Source organism: Neophocaena asiaeorientalis, unplaced genomic scaffold (assembly GCF_003031525.2).
Source record: "Neophocaena asiaeorientalis asiaeorientalis breed wild unplaced genomic scaffold, Neophocaena_asiaeorientalis_V1.1 scaffold206, whole genome shotgun sequence".
NCBI classification, from domain to species: Eukaryota; Metazoa; Chordata; class Mammalia; order Artiodactyla; family Phocoenidae; genus Neophocaena; species Neophocaena asiaeorientalis.
In genome coordinates, this window is record NW_020174578.1 from 2,250,795 (window position 1) to 2,270,960 (window position 20,166).

Below are 20,166 nucleotides of genomic sequence, written 5' to 3' on the forward strand. Positions count from 1 at the left end.
GGCCCCCCCAAAAAAAAAAAAAAAAAAAAAAAAAAAGAATCCCCCTGCCAATGCAGAGGACACAGTTTCAGTCCCACATGCCGTGGAGCAACTAAACCTGTGAGCCACAACTACTGAGCCTGCGTGCCACAACTACTGAAGCCCATGTGCCTAGAGCCCGTGCTCCACAACAAGAGAAGCCACCACATTACGAAGCCCACACACCGCAACGAAGAGTAGCCCCCGCTCGCCGCAACTAGAGAAAGCCTGTGTGCAGCAATGAAGACCCAATGCAGTCAAAAATGAATTAAATTAATAAACTTATTAAAAACAAATCAAACTCTGACTTGTCTGTGTCCCTGCAAAAGAACACTGCTTGTACCAATTTACATTCCCACCAACAGTGTAGAAGGGTTCCCTTTTCTCCACATCCTCTCCAGCATTTATTGTTTGTAGATTTTTTGATGATGGCCATTCTGACTGGTGTGAGGTGATACCTCATTGTAGTTTTGATTTGCATTTCTCTAGTAATTGGTACAGCCACTATGGAAAACAGTATGGGGGTTTCTTAAAAAACTAAAAATAGAACTACCATATGACCAGGAATCCCACTCCTAGGCATACACAAAAGAAAACCATAATTCGGAAGTATACATGAACCCCAATGTTCACTGCAGCACTATTCACAATAGCCAGGACACAGAAGCAACCTAAATGTCCATCAACGGAGGAATGGATAAAGAAGATGTGGTACATATATACAGTGGAATGTTACTCCATCATAAAAAAGAACAAAATAATGCCATTTGCAGCAACATGGATGGACCTAGAGATTGTTGTACTGAGTGAAGTCAGACAGAGAAAGACAAATATATGATATCGCTTATATGTGGAGTCTAGAAAAAGGCTACTAATTAACTGATCTACAAAACAGAAATAGAGTTACTGATGTAGAAAATAAACTTTTGGTTATCAGGGGGTAAGGGAGGGGAGCGATAAATTGGAAGATTGGAATTGACATAATTACACTACTATATATACAATAGAAAACTAATAAGGACCTACTGCATAGCACAGGGAACTCTACTCAATACTCTGTAATGGCCTATATGGGAAAGGAATCTAAAAAAGAGTGGATATATGTATATGTATAACTGACTCACTTTGCTGTACACCTGAAACTAACACAACATTATAAATCAACTGTACTCCAATAAAAATTAAAAAAAAAAAAAAGAAAAGAAAGAACACTGCTTGAAGCTTCTATGAAAGACTGTTTCCCAACTTAGTCTCTGGGGTTCAGACTAGCCCAGAAAAGTCATATGACAGAGAAGGCTGTGTTCCTTCCCCATTTCTAAATGCATTTGCATTACACCAGCTCACAAAAGTCAGGCCTTATACCTCTGTGTACATTTTACATACTGCCTAGGGCCTTGCTTACCTTAGGAAAGTACATTTAACAACTCCTCTTTGGGCATCTATGCTATAAAAGAAGGTATTATGTAAAAAGACAGAGGGGAAAAGGCTCCTAATACTTATGAACTTCCAGTCTAGCAGGGAGAATATAAACAAAAAACATAGCTTCCAGCACAACTTCAAGCATTTACCAGTGTCCACCATTTACACCACTGTGAATAGTGGTGGTATGAGGAAAGATAAAAACTAACACATAAAGAACACCCACAGAAAGCCAGGCACTACAGGAGATGCTTTCACACATTTCAGAACAATTCTGTGAGGAAGCGGTCTTTCCCCATGTGGAGGTGAGAAAAATGAGGCTACAAGGTTAAAAGTGACATGTCCAAGACACACAACAAGTGGGTTACGGAGCCAGAATTTGACCTGAGGTCCGTCAGATTCTAAAGCCTGTGCATGCTGTCATTTCCCCAGGTTGTATAGAAACAATCAGAAAAACTTACCGTGTAGTAATCATACCAGCGGGCTCTAGGGAAATATGCAGTGACATTTCTTGCATTCTAAAATTAAACAACAACAAAAAAAACAAGGCATGAGCAGTAGGCTCAGCTCTCTAGGGCAGAGTAACCATTTGCAGAGTAAAGGGGTCAAAACAATGTAATGGCCTTGGACCCACAGGCCTCTTCTCTCTAGAGGTCACCAGTGTTGGGGAAGGCTCCCTTCTTGGATCCCTTCTCAAACTGGGGAGATCTGCCTAACCAAAAATGGTGGCTTCTGTAAAACCCTGTGGGATCCGGGACTTAAGGGGGGAAAAAAAAATCATCATTTACTTATAGACTTATCCCATACCCTCTCTAAAGAGACAAACTGAGGCTGGGTCTAGAGCAGAAAAAAAAATTGTAGGTTTACGGCACCAATACTTCAGAAATTATGATTAGTGCAGTAAGTTTTGGAGAAGATCCGGTTAACTGTTATTTTAATCAGAAGCCTAATCATTGATGAATGAAGTAAAGAAATGGCTGCCTGAGGACCCCTTTTGGAGGAAGGGAAGAGCTAGCCAGCAACAAAAGTATACACATTGCTTTGTATACAAAAGTATACACAAACAATCCTTCTGAAAAGTTTTGTTTTAATGGTGATAGAGGATAGCAAGGATTTCCTTATAGTACTGTCTCCACCTGACTCATACTCCTTCTTTCAGTTAAAGAAGAAATGATTATATCTTCAAATGTATCAAAGGGTTTTTTCCTTCTTGATTATCCAATGAATCAGAATTCGTTATACTGATTTTAAAGATGAGGGAGCTGAGGACCAGAACACCTAAGTAATGAACTTCAGCTCAGAGGGAGAGGAAGAGACAGAGGTAGAATAAGAAACCACATCTCAGGACCCCATCAGATGAGGCCTCTTCTCTTCGACTAGTCACCGGCCTCATAGCTGGGATCCTCTATTCATCAGAGGCCTCCATACTCACAGGCTCCAGGACAGGGCTGACCAGGAAGGCTGGGCCCAGAAGGAACTGACTGTCTATATCCCAGGTCACCTGGTCTGACACAAACCTGGAGAGGGAAACCAAGGTACCACAGTTAGGACCCCTACAGGACTCCAGATGGAGGCCTTGAAGAAACTCCTCAAGTTCAGACCCAAGTTGGAAATCCAGCCGCATCCTATGCCATCCTTTATTCTTTCCCTAGGTCAACCTTAATTAGATACATGCTCACTTTCTACATGTCATGTTCTTCAAACCCCAGAAATGGTTGGATTTAGACACGTTCTCACCTATCAATGTCTCCACACGTTTCTTAACCACAGCACATTTTAACACAAGAATGGTCTCCATTCCTCAGATATCCCCCTGGATTCGTGACCTGAGCTACTATAAAGGATATGTAGGTCTTTACAGGCCCAAATTAGAAAGAAATTATTCTGTGTTGTACTGTATATCATTCTGAAATTTTTCAAAAAAAATCAGTAGTCTTTTACCAAAGATCTAAGGTGTGACTGACACCATGCTAAAAGGAGTAATAACATACAGTCTGTGCCTAGAGAGCTTTTGGCAAAGGCAGTCATGCCTTTAATTTGGAAAAATTGTTTTCTTCAACTGCCACCATACAGAATAAAATTATCACTTAGTCTTTGGTATCCTCGCTATACACTCACTCATGGAGAAGAGGCCGCACGACAGTGCTGCCCTCCGTGTTGGCCCTGTGCATCAGGGTGTACAGATATGGCAACAGGGTGTATCTGGTCTGCAGAACACTTCTGGAGATAGTCACAAAGGTAGAATCCCAGGACACAGGGTCTTGCCTCTAAGGAGAAAAAAAAGTGTTCAGGGCTCAACTTAGGGGACCTGGGGGACATAAGGAGATAACTGAACATTTATTCCAAATGAAGATCAAACAAAGCTAAACCAACGGTGACTATAGATGAGACTCAAAGAATATTTTTAATAGACCAAAAGAGGTCACTGAAGCTTTCCCAGGACAGCTGAAAAAATTCCCCATAAGAAATGGGGTGTGGGGTATATATTTGGTACAATGCCCAAACTGAAAGAATACTGATTCATTGAAACATGAGGATTTTTTCATGTACTTGTTGGCTATTTGTATATCTTCTTTGGAAAAATGTCTATTCAGTTCCTCTGCCCATTTTTAAATCAGATTTTTTTTTTTTTGCTATTGAGTTGCATGAGTGCCTTATATATTTTAGATATTAACCCTTTATCAGATACATAGTTTGCAAGTATTTTCTCCCAATCTGTGGGTTGTCTTTTCATTTTGTTGATTCCATGCAGAAGCTTTTTAGTGTGATGTAGTCCCACTTTTAAAATTTTGCTTCTGTTCTTTGTGCTTTTGGTGTCATATCAAAAAAAAAAAATTGCCAAGAACAATGTCATGTAGATTTTCCCCTATGTTTTCTTCTAGGAGTTTTATGGTTTCAGGTCTTAATCCATTTTGAGTTAATTTTTTGTGAGTGTGGTAAGATTTGAGTTATTTTTGTGAGTGTGCCTGTGATTATCTAGTTTTACCAACATCATGCATTAAAGAGACTATGTTTTCTCCACAGAGTATTTTTGGCTCTCTTGTCAAATATTAGTTGACAGTACATGCAAAGGTTTATTTCTGGGCTCTGATTCTGTTCCATTGGTCTATTAGTCTATTTTTTATGCCAATATCATACTGTTTTGATTACTAGACCATGTAGTTTTGATTATTATAGCTTTGTAATATAGTTTGAAATCAGGAGGCCTGATGCCTCTAGCTTTGTTCCTTCTCAGGACTGCTTTAGTTGTCTGTGGTCTTTTGTAATTCCATACAACTTTTAGGATTTTTTTTTCTATTTCCGTGAAAAATCACATTAGAATTTTGATTGGAATTACATTGACTTCATAGATGGTTTTAGTATGAACAGTTTAACAATGTTAATTCTTCTGTTCCATGAACACAAAATATTTTTCCACTTGTCTCTTTCATCAATGTCTTACAGTTTTCAGTGTACAGATCTTCCACCTTCTTGGTTAAGTTTATTGCTAAGTACTTTATTGTGTTCTGATGCTATTGTGAATGGGATTGTTTTCTTTATTCCTTTTACAGGTATTTCACTGTTAGTGTATAGAAAGGCAATTGATTTCTGTATGTTGATTTTATATTGTGCAACTTCACTGAATTCATTGATTAGTTTCTAATAGTTTTTTGGTGACATCTTTAGGATTTTCTGTATATAAGTTCATATAAACTGTAAACAGAGACCATTTTACTTCTTCCCTTCTGATTTGAATGCTTTTTTTTTTCTCATCTGATGGCTCTGACTAGGACTTCCAGTACTAATGTTGAATAGGAGGAGAGTGGGAACCCTTGTCTTTGTCCTGATCTTAAGAGAAAAAGCTTTCAACTTTTCACTGTTGAGTATAATATTAGCTGTGAGCTTGTCATATATGGCCTTTATTATGTTGAGGTACATTCCTTCTATACTCAATTTGTTGAGAGTTTTTAATCATGAAAGGATGTTGTATTTGTCAAGTCTTTTTTTTTCCTGCACCTATTAAGATGATCATATGACTTTTATCTTTTATTCTATTAATGTGGTTTCTATTTGCATATAGAAATGCATATGTTTCTAGAAATTTATCCATTTCAACCAGGTTGTCCCATTTGTCAGTATATAATTGTTCATAGTAGTCTCTTATGATCTTTTATATTTCTGTGGTATCAGTTATAATGTGTCCTTTTTCAATATCACATGATTTGCATATATTGAACCATCCTTGCATCCCACGGTTAAACCCCACTTGATCATGATGCATCATTCTTTCAGTGTGCTGTCAAATTCATTGTACTAATATTCTGTTAAAACGTTTTAGAACTATATTCGTCAGGGATATTGGCCTGTTTTTCTTTTCTTGTAGTATATTGGCCTCTTTTTCTTTTCTTGTAGTGTCCTTATCTGCTTATGTATCAGGGTAATGCTGTTCTTGTAAAATTAGTTTGGCAGTGTTCCCAAACCTTTAGTTTTTTGGAGGTGAGAAGTATTGGCATTAATTCTTTTAAAAATGTTTTACAGACTTCACCAGGGAAACCATCTGGTCCTGGGCTCTTCTTTGTTGGGAGATTTTTGATTACTGATCTCCTTACTCATTACTGGTCTGTTCAGATTTTCTAGCTCTTCATAATTCAGTCTTGGTAGGTTCATGTTTCTAGAAATTTATCCATTTCAACCAGGTTGTCCCATTTGTCAGTATATAATTGTTCATAGTAGTCTCTTATGATCTTTTATATTTCTGTGGTATCAGTTATAATGTGTCCTTTTTCATTTACAATTTTATTTATATTTGAGCTTCCTCTGTTTTTGTCTTAAGAAATCTAGCTAAAGGGTTGTCAATTTTGTTTATCTTTTCAAAGAGTCAGCTCTTAGTTTCACTGATCTATTTTCTGGTCTCTATTTTATTTATTTCTGCTCTGATCTTTGTTATTTCCATTCTTCTGCTAACTTTGGGCTTAGTTTGTTCTTCTTTTGCTAGCTCCTTGAGGTGTAAAGTCAGGTTGCTTATTTGATATCTTTCCTTTTTCTATAAACTTCCCTTTTAGGACTTGGAATGGTAGTTATCAGGGGCTGGGAGGTGAGAGAAATGGGGAGATGTTGGTCAAAGAGTAAAAACGTCTTGTTATAAATTAAATATTTCTGGCGATATAATGTACAGCATGGTGTCCACAGTTAACAATACTGTATTATACACTTGAAAGTTGCTAAGAGCATAGATATTAAATGTTCTCACAACAAAAAAGAAATGGTAATTATGTGACATGATGGAGGTGTTACCTGACCCTACTGTGATAATCATTTCACAATATATAAGTATATCAAATTTAAAAAAAGAAACATGAGGGTATAACGGTTTTGAAGATGTCCTTGGGGAATATAGACTACATTACTTGTAGTTCAAAAAGGGAGTCTGTGTTCCTGGTGACACAGAACTTTTGAGCTCTGAGCTCAATGTCCTACCCTGGCCCCGATGCTGTTGTGGTTCCTCGAGAAGGGGTAAAAGGCCCCCAGCTGCATCCAGCGAGCACACATTTCATATTCAGCATCTTGAAAGAATCCACAAATATCTGCTCCTGTCTGAAACAGGGTAGAATAAAATGAGCCCGTTAATGATTTCTGAAAGATATCACCATCTGCTTGGTGATTAGGAATAATCCAAAGGACGCTTACAAAGGATATGCCGAAGAGGCTAAACTCCATCATGCCTGCAACGAGAACCACAGCTCTGTCAGACAAGGCACTCATGACCTGCCTCCTCTTCCCTCCTTGGAGAAGCCTTGATCGAAGACCCCAACTCCTCTCCTCTCCCAGCAGCCCACACACCAATGATAGATTTCCTCAGCTGGTCCCACGCGGCCGTGTTGTCACCCAGCCAGTGTCCTCCCCAGCGGCCAGAAGAAGGAAAAGTGGAGCGAGTGATGACGATCCCTCGCTGTCCCGTCACCTCCTGTACAGCTCTGCTCAGAGGGGAACGAGGGGGTGATTTAGGGCACAGCAGGTGAGGAAAGGCCACAAACCTTCTCCTCCCAGAGCTCCTGAGCCTAGGGCATGGTGACAAAATATCTCCTGTGTCACAGAAGGGAATATGGAAATCTAAGCCATGAGGTTCCTCACTGACTGACTCCATATGATGGTGATAATATTAAAAGTTGTGTCTTTACATTGTGCTTTATAGTGTTTCATATAAAAAAAACTTCACAATGTAATAAACTCACCAGATCACCTAAAAATAATAGGTAATCACTAAATTTTGCTATTTATTTACTCAATACTTAGTTTTATATATTTGGGAAAGAAGAAGATGAATTCCTTTATAAGGCTTTCCTTAGGACATTTGTTATTAAGCATGGAATGAGCACACAAAATGGGACAGTGATAATTAAGTAGAACACCAGTTGGCTACCCAACAAGAGTGACAAAAATAAATTCTAATAGAGATGAGTCACTTTTGAAAAAAAGGAAAGAGGTATCCAGTCCTCTGTGTTCCCGTACAATAAGTAAAGTTATTATAGCATCATCCACGCTGCGTGGTGTCTTATGTCTTATGTCTCCACGTGTATTTCCTCCACTAGGACTATTAGTCTCTTACTTAAATAAGGACCACGCCTTATTTACATCTGTCCTGCTAACTAGGATCACAGGGTCTGGCTCCATGCTCATGAGTATTTAATAAATGAGAATTGCGACAGAGTTATAATTAAAGTCTTCTTAACTCTTGGAAGAGGGAATGAAAGGACGAGCAGTGTAGCTTCATCAGTCCCTGGCCGTCCCTGCAGGCTGTCCCGACTGGAGAAGGCAGTTGATGACTCACTCGTACGTGGGTCTGGTCTGGGCCCACCCGTACAGGCTGTGCACGTCGTAGTGCCGCACCGGGGAGCCGTCAGGCAGGAGCTGCTGGCTCTCCATGCACAGGGTCTTGCTGCTCAGGCCCCTGTCCCTGGACTCCAAATCTGAGGAGAAAGATCTAGTGATGTGAAATCCACCCCTGCCTGATCCTGTTTATCCTTGACCTCTCCTCATGGGATTGGACTCTGGATCATAAGACTAACTTGACCCCTGCATGGGTCCCTCTCCTCCCCAGGGGCATGGAAACATGCACGGCTCTGAGCTACAATGGCACTCGCAGGTGTTTTCAACATCCAGGGCCCCGGAGGGTTCCCCAGGAGAAAGCAGGGGCATGGGGAAGAACGCAGTTGTCAAACACTTACTGAGTGACAGGCTCCAACCTAGGCTTTTAACATGTATGTTATTTTATGTAATTCTTATCATAGTTCTATGGAGAAGATATCATTATCTTCCTTTAACAGTTTAAAAAACTGAGATTAGAAAATAGCAAGTAATCTGCTAAAGGTCACACAACTCATAGAGAGTATAATTTCCGGAACCAAGATATGAACACAAGTACAACGCCAAAGTCATTGACTCCATGATAAGGTGAGGCCATTACTTTCCACCCACTGGTGACACAATAAATTCCTGTGGAGGGATTAACATGAGCCTGAAGAAGTAAGACACCTAGCTGTGGGATCCTTTGGAGACATCACCACAGTTAACTGTTTTTTGAAAAAAATTTCAGAAACTTACCCAAAGGGGCCAATAACTTGCCCACACCCAACTGGGTAAAGTTCTTGGAGTGTCTTTGTCTTTGGTCCCCCCCAAACCAGAGTGTCAGTCAGGATGTCCCTGAACATCAGGATAAATGTCTGGCTGCTGGACTCTTGCAGCTCATTCCCTGCAGCCATGGTGCTGCCAGTAGAGGAGGCCAAGGGTCCTTACATGGCATGTAGGGAGGGTGGTTCAGACAGGCATCCTTGCAGCCTGGAGGGACTGCCCCACTCACGAAGCTTGCCGGTTCATTCATATCCTAGAAATGTCCAACATAGGAATACTTTACTTTTAAAAAGAATTATATACTGTTAACTCAGAGACAAGGAAGCAGAGAATAGTTGTTCACCATCCAGTAATTCCACAGGTACCAGCCCAGGGAGATTCATCAAATCCAGCTTGAAAAAGATCAATTAAGCCCTACAGAATGGCTGGCTGGTGGATTTGAAAAAAAATTCTCACTCAGGGTGTGAGGAAGGCTCAGTTCCAAGGAATTCCTGGTAATCAGCTTGGAATTCTACAGCAAGAACTTCAGACAAGGTACAAGGTATGAGGAGTATCAGAATGGTCCACTCCAGATTGGAGGAACTGCAGTCTGATACGTCCAAAGTCTTTCTTGGATGATTATTACCCCTTCTGATTATCAGTAATACATATGCTTAGGCACACAGAGATAGAAACACACCTATCCCCATGTACACAGACACAAACACACACACTTACAATCCATATGCCATCAAACTTCAAGCTCTTCTCTGGATCCCGTGGATTGGTGTACATTTCTCTCAACTCCCTTTTCCACCATGTGATGGTTGAATTACGGAAAAAGTCTGGGAAGGCCACATAAGCTCGGTATTGCTGTAAAAAGTAAATACAATTTATTTGTCCCAAACAAATATATTAGACAGAAAACAGGCATTTCCTAAAAGCTTAACTCATGCAAAGCCTATACTGTGTGGTGATAGTTAATCCAAAGTTATGGGCTTAAGTAATGTTCTTAGCTTATTTGAAATACAATGAGCTCAAAGAACACAAATGAGCACAAATGAGACACCTTCTTATCATTTGGAAAGCATCCACGGACTGTTTTCCTCTTTGTATCAACATGAATGGTAGCCATCAACACCCTGAACTCACTTTTTCCATCGTTAGACACCCACCCCTCAACTTCTGTCCTGCGATTTCCTAAGCACTCCTCAAAGACAAAGCATGAGCCAGGGAGACTGCAGCTTAAAAGGGGCAGACAGCAGATGCATTGTCAACAGGCTGTAAAGAAACATCCAGCTGATCCTCTCCTATCTCATTCCCAGTAGGAAAAAAGGGTGAGAGGTAAGACTGCACTTTATTACATAAGACTATCTAACTAATATGTATCTGGGTTTTCTATGGTTTCAGAATCACTTGAAAAGTGCAGTTGTGTGTCAACTAAATTGGGAGGACTCAAAGAGGAAGTTTCAACTCCCCTTTCTCTTATCTTCTTCAAATAATAAAAAACTGTCTTTATTTTAACCTGGAAAATGGACCCAAGGTATAACTCCTGAACTATAGCCCCTTTGAGAGCAAGGCCCTTGTTGACCTTTGTATTCCCCAACCATGCTTAGCTTAGTAGCTGACATAAGATAAATGTTTAGAGCATAATTGTAAATTCACACCACTTAGCAATAGCAAATATTCTTAAATTTCTATATAGCTATGATGCTTGTTATGGAGCTTTATGGTCGTTTGTATGTCTCAGTAAATTGGTTCCTCTGTGTTCATCAGTGCATTTCAAGAGTTAAAAAGTTAAATAATGCTGGTGGCAAAAGTGTGGGTGGGGAGGAAAAAACAGAAAAGGACTTGGTCTAGGGAACCTCCAGTACCTAAACATGATAGGCAAAAGGCAAGTGGAATCCAAATGTCTAGAAAAAAGGCCAAAAAGAACACAAAGAACAAACCAGAAATGGATTAGTGTACAGGGATCCAGCTCACAGAGAACTTTTGAGGTAGTGAGCCACACCACTGAGCATCTCGTGAAAGGGAGGCATGCCAAGGTTGCCTTTTTGTTAGAAAATGGAGGTAGAAACATGGACCCAACAAAATAGAACCTTTCACCAGAAACAGAGAGCTCCAGCTCAGGCAGGGTTAGAAACATGGGGTAGAGGAGGGAAGTGGAGAATTGGAATAAACAGAGTCAATACCAGCCGTGTCCAAGTGATAACTGAATCCCAAATGAGATACAAGTGAGAAACTTGACTATGATCTATTAACCCCACTAAAGGTGCTCTGACCCTTACCCATGAAATTAAAAATGTTCTGCTGTTCTCCAAGGTACTGGCTCTGCCTCACTCCTGTCTGTATTCCACCTTTGCCTCATTGCTTCTGTCCTCACTTTCCCTAGTCCTCAATTCATGATGTACCCACTTGCATGTCTGGTCCCAGGATTACTTACCACAATCCATTGTGTGCTACCAAGATGCAATTCCTAGGCTCCATGCCAGGCTTACTGTATTAAACATCTAAGCTTCAGATCCAGTGGCCTCAGGCCCACTCATCTCATCAAGTGGGTCTTATTAATATAAATAGTTAAAATCATTCTATCTATTGAGAATATCTTATGTGCTACCTAACAAACATTGAGACCCCCTAATGAAGTATTTCTCATCGGGGCACAACTGGCATTTAGGGCAGGAAAATTCTTGGTGGAAAATCCTCTGTAATTGGGCATCCCTGGTCACTGCCTACAAAATGTCACTTGGTGCTCCCCTTGCAATAATAAAAACTGTCCCACAGATTTCCAAATGCCCTCAAGGTGGCAGTATTGCCTCTAATGGCCGATGCACTGTAGGGCTCACGCAGTGGTAGCCAACTTCTTGACTGCTGAAGTGGCCCTCTCCCCAGCATACTGATTTAAAAGTCATGGTACTGCCATAAAAACAGACACATAGACCAGTGGAACAGAACAGAAAGCCCAGAAATAAACCCACACATCTGCAGTCAATTAATCTTTGACAAGGGTGTCAAGAACACAAATGGGGAAAGGACAGTTTTCTGTTAACAGTGTTAGAAAAACGTGGATATGTAGAAAACAAATGTATGGACACCAAGGGGGGAAAGCGGTGGGGTGGGGCGGGGGGGATGAATCTAAGAAAAAAGAAAAACATGGATATCCACATGCAAAAGAATGAAACTGGACTCCTATCTTACACTGCTCACAAAAATTAATTCAAAATGAATTAAAGACTTAAATGGAAAACCTGAAACCATAAAACTCCTAGAAGAAAACACAGGAAAAAGCTCCTTGACATTGGTCTTGGCAATGATTTTTTTGGATTTGACACCAAAAGCACAAGCAACAAAAGCAAAAATAAACCAGTGGGATTACATCAAACTAGAAAGCTTCTCCACAGTTAAGGAAACAATCAACAAAATGAAAAGGCAACTTACAGAATGGGAGAAAATATTTGTAAATCAAATACCTGATGAGTTAATATCGGAAGTATATAAGGAGCTTATACAACTCAATAGCAAAAAAAACAGAAAACAGAAAAACAACCCACAAATATATTGACTTAAAAATGGACAAAGGACCTGAACAGACATATTTCCAAAGAAGGCATACAAATGGCCAACAGGTACATGAAAAGGTTCTCAGCAACACTAATCATCAAGGAAATGCAAATCAAAACCGCAATCATAATCTGTTAGGACAGCTTTTATGAAAAAGATGAGAGATAACAAGTGTTGGCAAGGATGTGCAGAAAAGGGAACCCTGCGCACTGCTGGGGGGAATATAAATTTCCATAAGATGTTACGGAAAAACCAGAACAAACTTTTTGGCCAACTCAACAGTATGGCATTCCCTCAAAAAATTAAAAATAGAACTACTGTATGATCCAGCAATTCTACTTCTGGGTATATATCCTGAAGGATATATCCTGAAGGAAGCAAAATCAGCATCTTGAAGAGATATCTGTACTCCCATGTTCACTGCAGTATTTATTCACAATAGCCAAGATGTTGAAGTAACCTAAGTGTCTGTCCACAGATGAATGGATAAAGAATGTGTGGTGTCTATACATACAATGGAATATTATTCAGCTATGAGAAAGAAGGAAAACCTGCCATTTGCAACAAAATGGATAAACCTAGAAGGCATTATTCTGAGCAAAATAAGCCAGACAGAGAAAGACAAATTCTGTATGATCTCACTTATATGTGGAATCTGAAAGAAAAAAAAAAGTTGAACTCATAGAAACAGAGAGTAGAGTGGTGATTACCAGGTGTCAGGGGGTGGGGGAAATGAGGAGATGCTGGTCAAAGGTGGCAAGCCTTCATTTATAAGATGAATACATTTCTGAGCCTAATGTACAACATGGTGATTGTCGTTAATAATACTGTATCGTATACTTAAAAGTTGCTAAGAGAGTAGATCTTAAACATTCTCACCACACAGTACACAAATGGCAACTACGTGAAATGATGGACGCGTTACTTAACCTGATTCTCATAATCATTTCATGATATATATGTATATCAAATTATCACATTGTACACTTTACATATATACAATTTTATTTGTTAATTAAATGCCATTAAGCTGGCGGAAAATACTAAAAACTAAATAAATAAAGTCAAGGAGCCCATGACCCTGAACTTCTCTGGTGGATTCCTATGTCCACGTGGGCTGCCTGGACCATGAAACTTCAAGTGATCTTCTGTGAGAAGCAACAGAGATTACAGCAAGCTAGGTTCTCTTCCTTGGATCCTCATCTGAGATCCATTACAAGTAAGAACCTGTTTCCAGGAGACTGCAAGTTTTAACAGATGGCTGGAAACTGGGAGATAAGATCAAAGTTGGGAAACCCAAGGAAAGATGGGGGGATTTGTAAGAGAGAAGATGGAAAAGCCTGTCCATGAAAAAAAGAGGTATAGAGAAAATTACCCAATCACTAAAGACAGGGGTGGGAGACTGTTTAAAAGGGATACGCAAGGCAAAAACAACTGCAAATACAACAATAATGAAAACAACAATAAATACACTAATTCAGGCAAAAGGCATTGTTTCTTCGAGGTATCATTCAGCAGAAATTTCATGGATGTTTGCAATCTGACAGCCTTGGATTGGAAATCAGCACTCTGTCACCTAAAAGCATGGACAGAAGTAATTTAAACTCTCCGAGTCTTAGTTATGCAAAGTATAATAATATCTACCTCCCAAGTGGGGTAAAATATTGCATGTAAAGTGACTGGCACACAGACAGACACACAGGACATGTTCCCTACGTAAGTTTCCTCATCTCGCGCCCATGCCCATGCCATGGGGATGTCCAGTATCCTAAGTATGGCTGCACCTTCCTGGCAATGCTGATTTCATCCAACATCCATACAGGCCCTTTACCTCCACTTGACTTTCCCAGTCTAGAGAACTGTTGATAACAATATCGGGAAAATCAGGCCAGACCTGTGAAGAGAAAAATGTTTAAAAGCAATGCACTAGATAATCTCTCTCATATAGCATTTCCTAAGAAGCTATAAACCATGTCCTACAGGTGATAATTTGATTTTCTTGTAGGGTTGATCTAAAGAAAAGTGGATCTCACAATGCACAAACATTCCTTTAAAATTCCTTAACAGTGGTGACAAATACTGATGGAGAAAATGACAACTTCTGACCTCAGAGTCCAAACAGAAAAGAAAAAAAAAAAAAGTACAAACACACTAACAGTGTGGGGATTAGTGGATCACTACTCAGAACATACCTTTCCCCAAACAATGCTTCCATCATTCGGATCTTTGATGAAGACATCGTCCTCCACACCCCGCGTGAAAGGGGGATAGGGCTTTGTCTCGTTGCCAGAAATGGCTGGGTCCTGAAATCAAAGCACAGGTCAGGTGAGAAAACCAAAGCCAGGGTAGAAAAATGGAGAACTCTTCAAAAGCGGAGGCATCAGCTTCCACCTGAGCTGTAGAGCTTCTGTGAATCCAGGGAAATACACTTTTCTTACTGAACCTCAACTTCTCTACTCATAGCATGGAAGAAAACACAAGTATAAAGCTTTCTGCACCAAATCCCATTCACTCTTCCAAACAGACTCCGCCCATTCACACAGGGACTCACCAGAATGAGGATGACCCGCATCCCATCGGCCTTCATTCGAGTAATCAAAGCTGGAAGCCCCTCAAACTCGGGGCTGAGGGTGAAGTCCAGCTGCCGCTCCATGTAGTCGATGTCCGCATACTGCACGTCCTGGAGGAGGACAAAGGAAACTTGCAAAAGCCCAGGTTCCACGTGAGAACAACGTTCCACTAACCAATGGTGAATTTCAGTCGGCATCTTTTTGATTCTTTCAAATCCCACCTCTGTTATTTGTTAGGTATTAGGTTCTGGAAAATTCACCTAATTTTCAAATTTTGAGTCGTAAAATAGAAAAAATCTAAATTTGCAAAAAATAGGATGATAATGCCGAACTGGCAAGGCTGTGAGATAAATGAAAGCAGCAGATGGAAGTGCCTTGTGAAGGGCCAATACAAGGAGCGATTGTGGCCACAACCCCATCCCCAGAGGCTGCCCCTGGTATCAGTGGCTCATACTCAGAAAAAATAACATAATGTAAACTACCCGGTACTAATACAACATGGATAGTACGCCCATTAAAACAAAACAAACAAAAGCAACTGTAACTGCTTTGGAGTCACTAATCCTGGGGGTTACAAGACACAGCTTTCTTATTAATAAAAAATTGCACGCTAACAATAGAAAAATCAATAGAATAAAATTAAGTATGTAAATGGTTTATGGGACCAATTCTCTGATTAGTGGACCCCTCTCATCTTCAAGTGAAGGTGGAGTTTGTTTCCATAATTATTTCCTCTGGAAACCAGTCCCAAGATCCCTACATTCAACCAGGCATTAGCTCAAAGCTAATGGGAACACTGGGCTGCAGTGGCAGCAAAGCGTTGGAACTGAGGTTGTAGCTACACACACAGTGGTCTGACTGAATTTGGGTCAATTTCTTTTCTTTTTTTTTTTTTTCCGGTACGCAGGCCTCTCACTGTTGTGGCCTCTCCCGTTGCGGAGCACAGGCTCCGGACGCACAGGCTCAGCAGCCATGGCTCACGGGCCCAGCCGCTCCGTGGCACGTGGGATCTTCCCGGACCGGGGCACGAACCCGCGTCCCCTGCATCGGCAGGCGGGCTCTCAACCACTGCGCCACCAGGGAAACCCGATCAATTTCTTTTAATTAAGCAAAACTACTCTCTGGGCAACATTTTTGCAGTAGCAAGAATGTTTTTGACTAGATGTTGTGAAGTCATGTGAAAGAAACGGAAGCATGATCTAGCAGAAAGAGCCCTCGGGCTGACCCAATGCCCTCCTCCTTTGGCAAATCACTGTGACTCTTCAAGTTGGGGACAATGACAACCCCCCCTCCCCTTATATTACTACTGGGTAGGGGTGAGGCTGAGTGTGATACTGTATGAGAAAGTACTTTGTAATTTTATAGAACCTGATAAAAATCAGACAAACTAATCCAGATACAGAGACAAGGGTTGGCCATGCGGTCCCAGAGCCAGTACCCCACAGACTGACAACGTACATAGGGTATCTGGGCAGCCACCATCTCATCATACAAGCTACCAATCTCAGCGTCGTTCTTGTATCCATAGCGACACAGCTGAAACCCCAAGGACCAATAAGGAACCATCACTGGCCGACCAATCAACTAGAAAATAAACAGAAAATTTAGTCCTTAAGAAGAAGAATCTGGGTTAAAGTTGTACACAAAGTAATAAGAATATTTTTCCAGTGTCCCCAGTTAGATAATCAACAAATTCAAATCCAGAGAGAAACTAAGAGGATGCAGAGCCACTGAGATAACTTGGAGGAAGCTTCCTGCCAGACTTGACCTCTCTCCCCAGGAGTTTTGGAAAACCTGATTTTGCTCTGATTCCTAGTGGCAGACCAGCTTACTGGTTAAGAACACGAAATTCAGAAGCAACATACCAAAATGTCTGGGTGACCATATGGGATCCAGTCTCTGCTGGCTATGTGACTCGGGGCAAAAGTGGAATAGCCTCTTCTATATCTGTTTCTTCACTTGTAAATTGAGGATAATAATATATTTGTTTCATAGTGTTTTTGTGAAGACTGAATGAGTTAACGTATGTGAAGTGCTCTGACATGCAACAAGTAATATATCAGTGACGTATAGTAAGTTTTATGTCTGTGTTTGTTGCTGCTGCCAAAGCAACTGTTGGGACCACTATGACCACAACCCTCATCACCACTCTCACTGCCACCACCATCATCACTGCCATCACCATCATCACTGCCATCATCATCACCATCACCACTATTACCACTCTCACTGCCACCACCATCATCACTGCCACCACCATCACCATCACCACTATTACCACTCTCACTGCCACCACCATCACCACTGCCATCATCATCACCATCACCACTATTACCACTCTCACTGCCACCACCCTCACTGCCACCACCACCATTACTACCATCGCCATCATCAGCACCACCACAACCCTCACCACCACAGTCACCACCCTCACTGCCACCACTGCCACCACCATCATCACCACCACCACCATTACCACCATCGCCACTACTACCACTGTCACTGCCACCACCCTCACTGCCACCACCATCATCACCACCACCACCACCACCACCACCACCACCACCATCACCACTATTACCACTGTCACTACCAACTACCGCCAGTGGCACCACTACTTTTGATACTTCTGCTAGTCTGCAATGCTCTGAGAGGCTACGAATATAATGGTTATCAGGATGTATTTATTGTTCCTTATTCTATAGCCTACCTGTCCCCCAGAAAGACCAACAATTCTAGTTATCATCTAAGAACTACAGACTGTGCTGTATAAATACTTGGTAACTAGCTGAATTCCCTCCTACCTCAGTGTACTGCTGAGTGACAAGCTCTGGAGTTGGCCCCAAGAAGACATAGAAGTCCAGAATTCCTCCTGTGGTACGGTATGTCAAGGCAGGCAAGGGCTGGAATGTCACATCTGGAAATGTAGGAAAATACCAATCAATATGGAAACCTTCAAGTGAGAAATTACCCCTGAAATTCATACATTCTCCCTCTTCCTATGCCTCCTTATTGTAGAGTACTGACAGAAGGTATTTTGTACTACACCTACACAGAATTTAAAAAGTTAAGTGAAGGTCTGCAGGGTAATCTGTGCCTGGACTTTCTTCCCTTTCATGCAATTATTACCTTATTATATGTTTTGTCCTTCTGCTCTTTTAAAATTGTTATTATCATTTTTATTTCAGAATAGTTTAAAACTTACAAGAAGTTGCAAAAATAGTACTAAGAGTTCTCTTGGACAATTCACCCAGCTTCCCCCAATGATAACTTCTTACATAACCATTGTACATTGTCAAAACCAGGAAACTGATGTTGATATAATACTATTAACTCAGGTAGAGGCCATATTCCGATTTCACAAGCATGCTTTTTAACCCCACTTCCTGATTTTCCATCCCCTTTCCAATATACCACGCAAATTTTCTTTACACCCTCGTACCCCCAGAGTGAGTGCTCTGACCCCCAGCTTCATCACTAATTCAAATTATATCAGTGGCTCCCACTGGCTGACCTCCAGGATACTTGGGACTTGCTTGGCTTTGCTACCCCTTCTTACGTTGTTTATGCCAAATAAGAGTTAATCCTTATTACTACACGTTACTGAATTGAAATAAACAGAACTGCTAAAGAGAATGAAGAAAAAAAATAAAAAGTACTCTCAACAAGATAATAATTTTGACTTCAGGGGCCACATGATCAAACACATTCTAAAGTTCCCCAAGGATGACTGATTCACAAAAATAAGGGGAGATGCCAGCATCATCTTACCCATGGCGTTGCTGTTCAGCAGCAGGACCCCATGGGCATTGCCATCCTCCTCCAGTGCCATGTAGTAGGGGTGGACACCATAGGAATTCTTCTTGTACTGGGAGAGTCATGGGGAGAAGTGGCAGGAGGTTAGAAGACAAAGGGGGAAAACAGACAGAGATTGAGAAAGAAACTCAACAAATTGATTGATAAGGTGTGTCTAGTCTTCTCTGTGAAATAAACACATAAGAAACAAAGAAAGCCGAGAATTGGCCCACTTGACTAAAAGCAGAATGTGACCATCCAAGTTGAGTGTTGGAAAGATGAAACATGAAGCATACACAGTGTGGGTGGACAGAGGCAAAGACATAGATCCCAAATGCTCTGCCCTTACCCCCGGGGGTTGGTCTCGGGAAAACATTCCCCACGTGTTCCAGTTCAAGTCTCTTCGAAAGGCTGTGTGCTCAGTTTCCCCAAAGCCGTAGAGGTACTGGGAGGGGAGGCGCGTGGAGATGCGGATGAACATGTTGTTGAAGGTGAAGCCAAGGAGCTGAGAGTCCCAACTGCAACACAAAAGGGTACGTTTGCAAAAGAAATGGGCTGTTCTAATAGCTTCAAGCAACTGACTTCTCAGGGAAATTGAACTCTTGATTTCCTCCTCCCACCCAGAACCCCCCTGTTGATCTCCCACACAAAACATAAAGTCTATACGATTAAAATAATCAGAGACTCCCTTGCTATACAAGCCCAGGAGCCAGTTCTTTCTTCTATTTTCCTCTATCACTACCTCCTTCTAGTGGTCCCTCCAGAATGCCAAATCCAATCAGTCTCACCATCTCAGCTGCCACCACTTCACAGCAGGCCTAGTTTCCACCCTTGCCCCACTACAGTCCATTTTCTACACAGCATCCAGAATGATTACTTTTTAAGCATCTCACATCATGTCAACCCCTGTTTGCAATTCTTCAGTGATTCTCATTGAAGCATCTTGTGACGTCTTCAAGGCCATTCCTGATCTGAAGCCACCTGGACCCCAGCCTCCTCTCCCCCCACTCACCTCCTTACTTACGATACTACTGCCACCACATTGGACTTTTTTACCCTTAACAAGGCAAGTTTGCTCCTGTTTCTTGGTCTGTGCACTGACTACTCAATTTGCTTGAAGTGTTCTCACTCCTCCCCCATCTCCATGGGGGAGGCTGCTTCTGCTCATCCAGGTCCTATTTCAAATGTCACCTCCTTGGAGAGACCACCTCTGACC

The 20,166-nt window shown here is 41.3% G+C and overlaps 1 protein-coding gene across 2 annotated transcripts in view; it reads right to left on the reverse strand.

Annotated features, from left to right (window-relative positions):
• MGAM (maltase-glucoamylase) overlaps positions 1–20,166 on the reverse strand; it is a 102,764-nt gene that overhangs the window by 12,569 nt on the left and 70,029 nt on the right. The window contains exons 28-43 of one of the 2 annotated variants that reach the window (XM_024758017.1): positions 19,300–19,468; positions 18,927–19,023; positions 17,960–18,072; positions 16,614–16,739; positions 15,137–15,265; positions 14,778–14,888; positions 14,417–14,479; positions 9,763–9,897; positions 9,211–9,298; positions 8,246–8,384; positions 7,258–7,391; positions 7,105–7,139; positions 6,895–7,011; positions 3,556–3,704; positions 2,870–2,954; positions 1,899–1,955 (exon numbers count right to left, since the gene is read on the reverse strand). In XM_024758017.1, coding sequence (XP_024613785.1) covers positions 1,899–1,955; positions 2,870–2,954; positions 3,556–3,704; positions 6,895–7,011; positions 7,105–7,139; positions 7,258–7,391; positions 8,246–8,384; positions 9,211–9,298; positions 9,763–9,897; positions 14,417–14,479; positions 14,778–14,888; positions 15,137–15,265; positions 16,614–16,739; positions 17,960–18,072; positions 18,927–19,023; positions 19,300–19,468 — 1,747 coding nt within the window. The remainder of the gene's footprint in view (positions 1–1,898; positions 1,956–2,869; positions 2,955–3,555; positions 3,705–6,894; positions 7,012–7,104; positions 7,140–7,257; positions 7,392–8,245; positions 8,385–9,210; positions 9,299–9,762; positions 9,898–14,416; positions 14,480–14,777; positions 14,889–15,136; positions 15,266–16,613; positions 16,740–17,959; positions 18,073–18,926; positions 19,024–19,299; positions 19,469–20,166) is intronic. The other variant, XM_024758018.1, reaches the window with a different exon arrangement.